Consider the following 13647-nt stretch of genomic DNA (forward strand, 5'->3'; position numbering starts at 1 on the left):
TTTCTGTTTTGTGGCTGGGAAGGGGAGAATATGTGTCTCCCCACGAAAGAGGGGAGGTCAGGGAGACAGGAAAAGCACTGGAGCACAAACACAAACAAACAACGGGCCAATCTACGAACTACACTAAGCACTACATTTTCCTCCGGCCTCGTTAGGGGTCTTTAAAGGGAGAGGAGCACGCGAGGGGCAGGGCCTTGTCAGCCTGTCCATGGCAGTGCCATATTTACCGAGTGCCCTTGGGAGCAGCGCGGCGGCATTTCCAACTTGTGTGGCACGTACAGAGCACCGTGTGTTCTCAATCAATTCGTGGACGAATACGCCAATCAGCAGAGATATATTTTCTAGGCCAGGAGCAAACAAAAGACAAAAGAGAGCTCAGGGGTGCGGAGTGAGAATCTAAATGCCTTATCAGTGAGTCGCGTATTTTGTGACTCATAGCGTGTTCTTTGTAGCACTGTGTGACAGAATGGCATCCTCTGATGTTTGTTTTTTTACTCTTACTGTATGTTGCTGGTCATATAGTACAGATAATGCTATCATTATTACCCATGACCCCATCATCATTATGTCACACCATTTTAAACCATAACACTATAAGGACTCAAAACAGTTAAGCAATTGTACGTAGGCAACAACTATAGGGATTACCTGTGGATAATCAACTCCAATGCACAACCACCAGACTAGAGTCATGCAGTTGGAGCCAATGTGCAGTATTTGCACCTGTTGCTATTGAACAAGAGCAGTAGCACCTGGGAAACCAGATAAGATCAGTGACTATGAGCTCTCAGGGCTTAGCCTGTGTCAATATGACTTGCCTTTTTTCCTGACTGAACACATACAGTATCAAGCCCTATCAAATCATTCAAGAATATACTGGCCACTCAATAATTCCGTATATTTAATATAATGGAGCTAGGACTGACCAAAGAGTAAGGTTGGGAAACACTATTCAAATACTATTAAAATCATCTGATCACACCTTTCATGTGTTGGCTCAGTTGGTAAGAGCATGACACTAATAATCTTTAGTTTCAGGTTGAATTCCCGCAGGGATCACAGTCACATATTAAATGTGAATGCAGTAATTGTACTGTAAGTGTCTGCCAAGTGGTATATTATACTTTTATACATTATATTATTACTTATATATTGTAAATCACTTCAGTAATCAGAGGAGGAAAAGCAAAATGCATTCACTCTTAATGCATAGATCTAATTTCACTAGATTGGTGTAAGGTACTTAAGTAAAAAATACTTTAAAGTTCTACTTACTTCGTTTTTTTGGGTATCTGTACTTTACTTTACTACTTATATTTTTGACAACTTTTACTTTTACTTCACTACATTCCTGAAGAAAATAATGTACTTTTTACTCAATACATTTTTCCTGACGTACTCGTTACATTTTGAATTCTTAGCAAGACAGGAAAATGGTCCGATTCACCCAATGAACATCCCTAGTCATCCCTACTGCCTCTGATCTGGCGGACTCACTACACACAAATGCTTCGTTTGTAAATTATGTCTAAGTGTTGGAGTGTGCCCCTGGCTATCCGTAAATGTTAAAAACAATAAAATTGTGCCGCCTGGAGAACTTATTTATACTTTTACTTCTGATACTTAAGTATATTTTAGCAATAACATTTACTTTTGATACTTAAGTATATTTAAAACCAAATACTTTTAGACTTTTACTCAAGTAGTATTTTACTGGGTGACTTTCACTTATACTTGAGTCATTTACTATTAAGGTATCTTTACTTTTACTTAAGTATGACAATTGGGCACTTTTTCCACCACTGATTGTAGATCATAAGACATAATGGCCATTTGGTCTTGAAAACAGATCTAGTTTAAGTGCGAGTTGTGATCTACGCTTTTCTTTATTATCCTCTCCGCAGTGTTCCCAGACACACACAACCATCCTCACACAGCTTGCACCCACACACTCACTCACTCACTCACTCACTCACTCACTCACACACACACACACACACACACACACACACACACACACACACACACACACACACACACACTCACACTCACACTCACACTCACACTCACACACTCACACACTCTCACTCTCACTTTTACATATCCAAAGAGCTCTTCAAAACACCACTCCCTCTGTAGTTACGTGTTGACACCATGTCTCTCTCTCTCTCACACAGCTGCAAAGCCTGTCATTTACACACAACACAAACATTACAGTAGTATGTGCTGCACATGCATGATCAGGGTGGGTGGACTCTCTCTATCTCGCACATTCCCACCTCTGCATGGTATTTGGCCCTGTTTGAACAAATTATTCAGCCATACTTAGGACGACTGCACTCATAAACACCCTTGCATTAGCACCCAACGTCCACAATCAGTTTGACGGACACACACACACACACTACTTTCAACATTCTCCCAAACCTTTTTAACATTCTGTTTCTCACTCTCACACACTAGACACATATGCACACAAACACTTTTTTTTACCCCGTTTTCTCCCCAATTTCATGGTATCCAATTGGTAGTTACAGTCTTGTCTCATCGCTGCAACTCCTGTACAGACTCTGGAGAGGCGAAGGTCGAGAGCCGTGAGTCCTCCGAAACACAACCCAACCAAGCTGCACTGCTTCTTGACACAATGCCCACTTAACCCAGAAGCCAGCCACACCAATGTGTCAGAGGAAACACTGTGCATCTGGCGACCGTGTCAGTGTCAGTGTGCACTGTGCCCGGCCCGCCACAGGAGTAGCTAGTGTGCGATGGGACAAGGACATCCCTGCCGGCCAAACCCTCCCCTAACCTGGATGACGCTGGACCAATTGTGCACCGCCCAATGGGTCTCCTGGTCGCGGCCAGCTGCAACAGAGCCTGGTCCTCGAACCCAGAATATCTAGTGGCACAGCTAGCACTGCGATGCAGAGCCTTAGACCATTGTGCCATTCGGGAGGCCCTACAAACAAACACTTTTAACACGTTTAACATTGTTCCATCTCCTTCTCTCACAACCCCCAAACACACTTCTTACATTTCTTTCATTCTCTCAATATTCTCTCTTCCTCACCACTTTTCCCTTTTCCCCTTACACTAAACCACATCCATCCATCCACCCCTCTATCCCTACCTGGAAAATTAGTACTTTGAAATGGTTCCTCTTGAGCAGGTGTCCATGGTTGGCCTCCAGCCGCTTCACCTGCGACGCCTGCTTGTCCAGACGCTCCCGCACCTCCTTCATGTGGGTGTTGACCTTGTGCGAGCGCTCCAGCAGCTTGCTCACGCTGTTGGACGTGCTGGTGTGGTTCTTGGACAGGCGAGTCACGTCGCCTTGGACCCCTTGCACGGCGCCCTCCAGGTCAGCCTGGCGCTGCTCCATGCGCAGCTGGTTCTCCTGCACCGCCTCCAGCATGTTGACCAGCTTGTCGAGTAGAGCCACCACTGTGATGGCACTCACCTGATCCTTGGCCATGGGACTGGTGGGGCTCCCGGGGGTTTTCAAGCCCAGCCTGGAGAGGGTGTCGGTGGGGGAGGAGGGAGCCGAGCTGGGGCTGAAGCTGGGCACCAGGAGGTCCATGTTGTCTTGCTGTGCATGGTACTGCTGGGGGTTGACCAAAATGCTGCTGCTGTTGCTGAGGCGCTCGGCGTGCGATGAGTCTTCTCCCATGGCCACAGGGTGGAGGGGGTTAAATGCCCTGTTTTGAAGAGGGAGAATGTGGACTGTCTAGTTCTGAGATGTGAAAAGTCTCAGTCAGTTGGTGGTTGTTGTTGTTGCTGTTTTCAGTAGCTCCAGAGGAGGAATGAGAAGGTAACAGAGATTCTCTTCTCTTGATTGTTTTGATGTCCCCTCCCCTTTTTTACACTGTGTAGTAGAGCAAGAGTTGTATGTACACTCCCATTTTTCTCCTCCCTTTTTTCTCTCTCTCTCACTTTCTCTCTCAGTTTCATATTGTGCTGTTTTATCACACCCACTTATCTACTCCTCTCTCTCTCTCTCTCTCTCTCTCTCTCTCTCTCTCTCTCTCTCTCTCTCTCTCTCTCTCTCTCTACTCAGTGGTAGGCTTTTAAAAACCTCCCCCAAAGCCAGAGGCAGGGGTGTGGTTGTCCTGGTAACAGGTCTAGCCCTAAATTGCTAGAGACAAGTGAGCCAGAGGTTGCCACTGTGTGCGTTCATGTGACTTCTCTAACTACACTGTCTATCTGCATGCATGAATGAATCTGTAAAGTCAGTTTGAGTGCCAATTTAATTCTATGAGCATTTCTGATGTTGTGTATTTGCCTATTCCATTGTGTATGTCTCTCTCCCAGGTTCCGATTTGTTTGCAGTTGGTTTGCAGTGTTCAGAGTTCTTAGCCAATAGAAATACATATACAATGCAGACCAAAAAGGTGCAGGTTGATAAAAGATTGTACAGTACCTTTGATTTAGTGTGTGCCCATGTGTGCAGCAGGCAGCCCCCTCCATCACTCCCTCCCTTTACTCCAGTTCTGTTTTTCTCTCCTCTGCTCTGTAGCTTTGGCATTGGAACACTGGGACACATGGAAATGTGGAAATCCGTGTTTGAACAATGAGCTCATCTGTGCCCCTGGCACGGTGCCAGGATACATTTATTTTACTTATTTCACTTTTATTTAATCAGGTAGGCCAGTTGAGAACAAGTAGTCATTTACAACTGCGACCTGGCCAAGATAAAGCAAAGCAGTGCGACAAAAACAACAACACACACATAAACAAATGTACAGTCGATAACACAAAATAAAAGAAACATTTTAAAATCTGTGTACAGTGTGTGCAAATGTAGAAGAGTAGGGAGGTAGGCAATAAATAGGCCATAGAGGCTAAAATAATTACAATTTAGCATTAATATTGGGGTGATAGATGTGCAGATGATGATGATGTGCAAGTAGATGCTTTGTTGCGAAGTAGGAAGCCGATTCTATATTTAGTTTTGGATTGGAGATGCTTAATGTGAGTCTGGAAGGAGAGTTTACAGTCTAACCAGACACCTAGGGATTTATAGTTGTCAGAACCGTCCAGAGTAGTGATGCTAGTTGGGCGGGAGGGTGCAGGCAGCAATCGGTTGAAGAGCATGCACTTAATTTTTGTTACGGCTATCGTCATATTCTTCGAGACGGATCGGACCAATACGCAGAGTGGTTAGGGTTCATAATGATTTATTAAAACGAAACTGAATACTGAATTACAAAACAAATAAACGAAGTGCATAAACCGATACAGTACCGTGTGGTGCAACAAACACAGACACAGAAACAAACACCCACAAAACACACGTGAAACCCAGGCTGCCTAAGTATGATTCTCAATCAGGGACAACAATTGACAGCTGTCTCTGATTGAGAATCATACCCGGCCGAACACAAACATCCCAACATAGAAAATCAAACATAGACAAACCCACCCAACTCACGCCCTGACCAACTAAAAAATACAAGAGAAAGGAAAACAGGTCAGGAACGTGACATAACCCCCCCCTTAAGGTGCGAACTTCGGGCGCACCAGCATAAACTCTAGGGGAGGGTCTGGGTGGGCGTCTGTCCACGGTAGCGGCTCTGGCGCTGGTCGTGGTCCCCACCCCACCATAGTCAAACCCCGCTTCCGTGGTCTCCTCCCAATGGCCACCCTCCATGTCAATCCCACTATACCAAAGGGCAGCACCGGACTGAGGGGCAGCTCCGGACTGAGGGACAGCACCGGACTGAGGGGCGAATCCTGGCTGGCTGGCTCTGGCGGATCCTGGCTGGCTGGCTCTGGCTGGTCCTGGCTGGACGGCTCTGGAGGCTCAGTACAGACGGGCAGCTCTGACAGCTTGGAACAGACGGACAGCGCTGGGCAGGCAGACAGTTCAGACAGCGCTGGGAAGGCAGGCAGTTCAGACAGTGCTGGGAAGGCAGGCAGTTCAGACTCAGGCTGCGCTGGAGAGGAGGAATGCTCTGACAGCGCTGGACAGGTGGGAGCAGCTGGAGAGAGAACCCGGAGAGACAGCCTGGTGCGGGGGGCTGCCACCGGTGGACTGGTACGTGGAGGTGGCACCGGGTATACCGGACCGTGAAGGAGTACACGCGCTCTTGAGCACCGAGCCTCCACCACCCTGCCAGGTTGAATGTTCCCTGTAGCCCTGCCAGTGTGGCGAGGTTGGAATAGCCCGCACTGGGCTATGCTGGCGAACCGGGGACACCATCTGTAAGGCTGGTGCCATGTACGCCGGCCCGAGGAGACGCACTGGAGGCCAGATATGTTGGGCCGGCTTCATGGCACCCGGCTCGATGCCCAACCTAGCCCTACCAGTGCGGCGAGGTGGAATAGCCCGCACTGGGCTAAGCACGCGTACTGGGGACACCGTGCGCTTAACCGCATAACACGGTGTCTGACCAGTACGACGCCCTCTCACTCCACGGTAAGCACGGGGAGTTGGCTCAGGTATCCTACCCGGCTTTGCCACACTCCGCGTGTGCCCCCCCCCAAGACATTTTTGGGTCTGACTCTCGGGCTCCCAAACACGTCGCCGCTCTGCCTCCTCATACCAGCGCCTCTCTGCCTTCGCTGCCTCCAACTCCGCCTTGGGACGGCGATATTCCCCTGGCTGAGCCCAGGGTCCTTTGCCGTCCAGAATCTCTTCCCAAGTCCAGGAGTCCTGGGTTTTTTTCCGCTACTGTTGCCGCCCTTCTCCACTCCGCTTGGTCCTTTGGTGGTGGGTGTTTCTGTTACGGCTATCGTCATATTCTTCCTCCTCCTCGGACGAGGAGAGGCGAGACGGATCGGACCAATACGCAGAGTGGTTAGTGTTCATAATGATTTATTAAAACAAAACTGAATACTGAATTACAAAACAAATAAACGAAGTGCATAAACCGATACAGTACCATGTAGTGCAACAAACACAGACACAGAAACCAACACCCACAAAACACACGTGAAACCCAGGCTGCCTAAGTATGATTCTCAATCAGGGACAACGATTGACAGCTGTCTCTGAGAATCATACCCGGCCGAACACAAACATCCCAACATAGAAATTAAACATAGACAAACCCACCCAACTCACGCCCTGACCAACTAAATAAATACAAGAAAAAGGAAAACAGGTCAGGAACGTGACAATTTTACTCATATTTAAAAGCAGTTGGGGGCCACGGAAGGAGTGTTGTATGGCGTTGAAGCTCGTTTGGAGGTTTGTTAGCACAGTGTCCAAAGAAGGGCCAGATGTATACAGAATGGTGTCGTCTGCGTAGAGGTGGATCAGAGAATCACCAGCAGCAAGAGCGACATCATTGATATATACAGAGAAAAGAGTCGGCCCGAGAATTGAACCCTGTGGCTCCCCCATAGAGACTGCCAGAGGTCCGGACAACAGGCCCTCCGATTTGACACACTGAACTCTATCTGAGAAGTAGTTGGTGAACCAGGCGAGGCAGTCATTTGAGAAGCCAAGTCTATTGAGTCTGCCGATAAGATTGTGGTGACTGATAGAGTCGAAAGCCTTGGCCAGGTCGATGAAGACGGCTGCAAAGTACTGTCTTTTATCGATGGCGGTTATGATATCGTTTAGGACCTTGAGCGTGGCTGAGCACCAATGACCAGCTCGGAAACCAGATTGCATAGTGGAGAAGGTACGGTGGGATTCGAAATGGTCGGAGATCTGTTAAAAAGCTTGGCTTTCGAAGATTTTAGAAAGGCAGGGTAGGATGGATATAGGTCTATAACAGTTTGGGTCTTTAGTGTCTCCCCCTTTGAAGAGGGGGATGACTGCTATAGCTTTCCAATCTTCGGGGTTCTCAGACGATATAAAAGAGAGGTTGAAAAGGCTAGTAATAGAGGTTGCAGCAATTTCAGCAGATAATTTAGAAAGAGAGGGTCCAGATTTTTAGATCTTTCAGAACATCAGCTGTCTGGATGTGGGTGAAGGAGAAGCAAGGGGGGTTGGACAATTTGCTGCAGGGAGTGCTGAGAGTTTGGCCGTGGTAGGGGTAACCAGGTGGAATGCATGGCCAGCCGAGGAAAAATGCTTATTGAAATGATCGATTATCGTAAATTTATCGGCGGTGACAGTGTTTCCTATCCTCAGTGCAGTGGGCAGCTGAGGTGATCTTATTCTCCATTAACTTTACAGTGTCCCAAATTTTGGGGGGAATTAGTGCTACAGGAAGCAAATTTCTGTTTGAAAAAGCTAGCCTTTGCTTCCCTAACTGGCTGAGTATATTGGTTCCTGACTTCCCAAAAAGTTGCATATTGCGGGGGTTATTTGATGCAATTGCAGAACGCCACAGGATGATTTTGTGCTGATCAAGGGCAGTCAAGTCTGGGGTGAACCAAGAGCTATATCTGTTCTTAGTTCTACATTTTTTTGAATGGGGCATGCCTATTTAAGATGGAGAGGAAAGCACTTTTGAAGAGCAAGCAGGCATCATTCACCGGACGTGCTACCTGTCCCAGACCTGCTGTTTTCAACTCTCTAGAGACAGCAGGAGCGGTAGAGATACTATTAATGATCGGCTATGAAAAGCCAACTGACATTTACTCCTGATGTACTGCACCCTCGACAACTACTGTGATTATTATTATTTGACCATGCTGGTCATTTATGAACATTTGAACATCTTGGCCATGTTCTGTTATAATCTCCACCCGGGACAGCCAGAAGAAGACTGGCCACCCCTCATAGCCTGGTTCCTCTCTAGGTTTCTTCCTAGGTTTTGGCCTTTCTAGGGAGTTTCTCCTAGCCACCGTGCTTCTACACCTGCATTGCTTGCTGTTTGGGGTTTTAGGCTGGGTTTCTGTACAGCACTTTGAGATATCAGCTGATGTACGAAGGGCTATATAAATACATTTGATTTGATTTGATTTGATACTCTACTGACGGGATGAGGTCAATATCCTTCCAGGATACCCGGGCCAGGTCGATTAGAAAGGCCTGCTCGCTGAAGTGTTTTAGGGAGCGTTTGACAGTGATGAGGGGTGGTCGTTTGACCGCGGACTCATTACGCAAGCAGGCAATGAGGCAGTGATCGCTGAGATCCTGGTTGAAGACAGCAGAGGATTATTTAGAGGACAAGTTGGATGATATCTATGAGGGTTCCCATGGTTTCGGATTTAGGGTTGTACCTGGTAGGTTCCTTGATAATTTGTGTGAGATTGAGGGCATCTAGCTTAGATTGTAGGACGGCCGAGGTGTTAAGCATGTCCCAGTTTAGGTCACCTAAGAGTACAAACTCTGAAGATAGATGGGGGGTGATCAATTCACATATGGTGTCCAGGGCACAGCTGGGGGCTGAAGGGGGTCTGTAACAAGCGGCAACGGTGAGAGACATGTTTCTGGAAAGGTGAATTTTTTAAAGTAGAAGCTCAAATTGTTTGGACACAGACCTGGATAGTTTGACAGAATTCTGCAGTCTATCTCTGCAGTAGATTGCAACTACGCCCCCTTTGGCAGTTCTATCTTGTCGGAAAATGTTATAGTTAGGGATGGACATTTCTAGGACATCCGGGTTGGCAGAGTGTGCAGTGAATAAAACAAACTTGGGGAGGAGGCTTCTAATGTTAACATGCATGAAAACAATGTTTTTACGGTTACATAAGTCAACAAATGAGAGCGCTTGGGGAAAGGGAGTGATGCTGGGGGCTGCAGGGGCTGGGTTTACCTCTAAATCACCAGAGGAACAGAGATTGAGTGGGATATGAGTTTAGCTAAAGGCTAAAAGAACTGGTTGTCTATTGCGTTCGGAACAGAGAGTAAAAGGAGCAGGTTTCTGGGCGTGTAAGAATAGATTCAAGGCATAATGTACAGTCAAGGGAATGGTAGGATGTGCGTGCACTGGAGGTAGGCCAAGGCATTGAGTGACGATAAGAGAGGTTTTGTCTCTAGAGGCACCATTTAAGCCAGGTGCGGTCACCGCGTGTGTGGGGGGTGGAACAAAAGGGCTAGCTAAGGCATATTGAGCAGAGCTGGAGGCTCTACAGTGAAATAAGACAAAAATGACTTACCAAAACAGCAATAGACCAAGCATTTTGACATTATTGAGAGGAAGGTGTAGCCGAGTGATCATAGGGTTCAGTGAGTAGCTAGGCGAGCTGGAGGCACCACGATTTAGACAACTAACAGGCCGGGGCTAGCAGGCTAGCAGATGGGCCTCAGGGGGACGTCGCAACGGGAGAGCCTGTTGAAACCCCCTCGGACGGTTTCGTCGCAGACCAGTCATGATGGATCGGCGGGGCTCCGTGTCGGCAGCAGAGGATCCAGGCCAATTAGCAAAAGAGGTAATTGAAGCCCAGGAATTGCTTGATGGATCTCTTCGGCTAGCCGGGAGATGGGCCTAGCTCGAGGCTATTTCCAGGCTAACTGGTGCTTGCTTCGGGACAGACGTTAGCCAGGAGTAGGCACTCGGATAGTAGCTAGCTAGCTGAGATGATCCGAACTAAAGGTTCAGAGCTTGTGGTAGGAATCCGGAGATGTGGTAGAAAAGCAGTCCGATATGCTTTGGGTTGATATCGCGCTGTGCAGGCTGGCAGGAGTAGACTGGGCTGAGGCTGGCAGATGTCCGAGTTAATGGTGTTGACCGCTAGCAGTGGCTAACTTACTACTTGCTAGTAGCTAGTTAGCTGGTTCCGGTTCTAAAGTATAAAAAATAGCAGATCCATACCACATTGGGTGAGCCGGGTTGCAGGAGAGTATGTTTTTACAGGGACAGTGCACATTAATCAACGTTTCAGTAAAAGTGCCGGTTTTAGCCAGCCGACTAATTTTCAACTGCAGTCCCTGGGCAGGTTATTAAAAACAATTACAATATAGACAATCATTGAGCAGTGAGCACACGCAGAGCAACATAGGACAAGCAAGACATAACATGCAGACAGAGCAACATAGCACAGAAAGCAACAAGACAAAATCCATAAGAGCAGCGAAGTATTTCCACACCTCACAAGCTACAGACCACAGACAACATGGAAAGTGACAATACACAGCTAGGGATTATGTTCACAAATATGATTGACTTTTAGCCATGTCTTAATGTTTTTTGTGAAAGTGTGATAGGTGATGCAGTTATGCGTGTCTGATGGCAGTCTATTCCAGACATTGGAAGCTCTCACAGAGAAAGCAGATTGACTAAAGGTGCTTTTCTTTAACCTGTTGAGGCTAGGGGGTGCTGTTGTCACTATTTATGTAAATCGTGTAATTTTTTAAACGGCTTCCTACTAAATTCTTGATCGTACAATATGCATATTATTATTATTATTGGATAGAAAACATTCTCTGGTTTCTATAGCCGTTGAAATTTTGTCTCTGAGTGGAACAGAACTCATTCTACAGCAATTTCCCTGACATGGAGTCAGATTTCACACATTTTGGCCCCTGATCTGGAGTCAGTTTAAAGGCCACTGTTATTTCTATGAGCATACAGACACTGCTTACGTCTTCCCCTGGATGCCTTTACGTGATGACGATTTGAATGGTATCGATTGCGCAATCACAGCCCCTATAAAACAAAAACACGTGTAGGTAGGAACTCTTTTCCAGATGCATCATGCGCGCGGTGGACACCGACCTGCACTTTTTCCAAGCACTAGTGAAGCCAGTTATATTTCTCCGGTCATGTTTCTACTCGTTATAGGAGTTAAAAACATCATAAGGTAGTTAATTTAAACCGTTTTATAGCAATTTATTTACGCTTAGTGCGATTTTGGGACATTTATTTCTGAGACACTGTGAATCTCTGGGCATGGTTCCAGTTCATGCCGAACGCAATGGGCATTTCTACATGGCAAGAGGACAGCTTTCGACCAAAAGACGATTAGACCCAAGAAAGGATTCTTTGCCCAAGATTCTGATGGAAGAACAGCTCAAAGTAGGAACAATTTATTATGATAAATCGTGTTTCTGTCAAGAAATGTTAATCGGTTAGGACGCCATCTTGTTTGACGTAGCTTCGCTTGGCGCAAACTGTATTGAAAAGTAAGGATAATTTAAAAAATGTAAATCAGCGATTGTATTAAGAATTAAATTGTCTATCAATCGCTGTCCACCCTATATTTTTTAGTCACGTTTATGAGTATTTATGTATACGGCTAGATCACTGTCTAATATGGCGCACGACATTGTCTGACCAGCTGGTCAACTTTTGTCATTGTCTAACCATGATTTTGGTGGCTAAATATGCACATTTTCGAACAAACTGTATATGGATTGTGTAATATGATGTTACAGGAGTGTCATCGGAAGAATTCTGAGAAGGTTAGTGAAAAAATTAATATATTTTGGCGATGTTTACGTTATCGCTCTTTTTGGCTAGAATCAATGCTCTGGTAACGTTTGCATATGTGGCATGCTAATATAACGATTTATTGTGTTTTCGCTGTAAGACACTTAGAAAATCTGAAATATTGTCTGTATTCACAGGATCTGTGTCTTTCGATTAGTGTATGCTGTGTATTTTTACGAAATGTTTGATGATTAGTAATTAGGTAAACAGGTTGCTCTATATATTTATTCTAGTCCATTTGTGACGGTGGGTGCAACTGTAAACTATGACATCTACCTGAAATATGCACATTTTTCTAATAAAACCTATCCTATACCATAAATATGTTATCAGACTGTCATCTGATGAGTTTTTTTCTTGGTTAGTGGCTATCAATATCTTAGTTTAGCCGAATTGGTGATAGCTACTGGTGTTGGTGGACAAATAAAAGATGGTGTCTTATGCTAATGAGTTTAGCTAATGGATTTATATCTTTACATATTGTGTCTTCCCTGTAAAACATTTTAAAAATCGGACATGTTGGCTGGATTCACACGATCTGTGTCTTTCATTAGCTGTATTGGGCTTTAATGTGTGAAAGTTAAATATTTAAAAAATATATATTTTTTGAATTTCGCGCTCTGCCTTTTCAGTGGAATGTGGGGCGGCACCCCAGTCCTAGACAGGTTAAGGGAACTTTACAGCCACCTCTCATGGCAAACCTTGTGGATCTGCTGCCATATGTTTGGGTTTTCTGTTTAACACACGTACTGAGTGGAGGGGGAGTCAGGCCCTTTAGGATCTTGAATACAAGACATGCGTCGGTGTACCATCAGATACCACCTGAACACATAGACATCTGGCTCAGTAGCATCCGTTGCCCTCTTTGTGAAGAGCATGCAGACAGGTTTTTTCACATTGAGATGCAAACATGAGTCACTGAGACACTTTGTAACCTGGACCTTTACAGTAGTGCGTTCTTGTGCAGCTTGTTGTTTGCTCTTTGCATGCACATATATCACTGTATCATCTGCATACATTTGAACTTCAGACCCAGTACAGCCAGAAGGCATATCATTCATGTACAGGCTGAACAGGAGGGGCACCAGTATTGACCCTTGGGGCACGCCCACATCATAGCTAAGAGTGGGCGACAGCTCATTGCTCACTCTGACACACTGAGTTCTGCCTTCAAGGTATGATTTCATCCATCTCAAGGTGTCGGTGGGAAAGTTGAACTTGGACAATTTTGTGATGAGAAACTCATGGTTAACAGTATCAAAAGCCTTCCTTAGGTCCAGAAACACAGTCTGTAGATGGAAATTGAGATTAAAAATATCAAAAATTATTTACGAATAAAAATGATATATACAAGGGACGGGACAAGACAATCAAAACA

General features: G+C 45.8%; 1 protein-coding gene across 1 annotated transcript in view; it reads right to left on the reverse strand.

The window, feature by feature from the left end:
* LOC129816484 (caveolae-associated protein 2-like) overlaps nt 1–3962 on the reverse strand; it is a 30868-nt gene extending 26906 nt beyond the window's left edge. The window contains exon 1 of the mRNA XM_055871024.1: nt 3128–3962. Within this exon, the coding sequence (XP_055726999.1) occupies nt 3128–3664 (537 nt within the window). The 5' untranslated portion in view covers nt 3665–3962. The remainder of the gene's footprint in view (nt 1–3127) is intronic.
* Between the last annotated feature and the right edge of the window lie 9685 nt (nt 3963–13647).

The sequence above is a fragment of the Salvelinus fontinalis genome, chromosome 19 (genome assembly GCF_029448725.1).
Source record: "Salvelinus fontinalis isolate EN_2023a chromosome 19, ASM2944872v1, whole genome shotgun sequence".
Classification (NCBI taxonomy): domain Eukaryota; kingdom Metazoa; phylum Chordata; class Actinopteri; order Salmoniformes; family Salmonidae; genus Salvelinus; species Salvelinus fontinalis.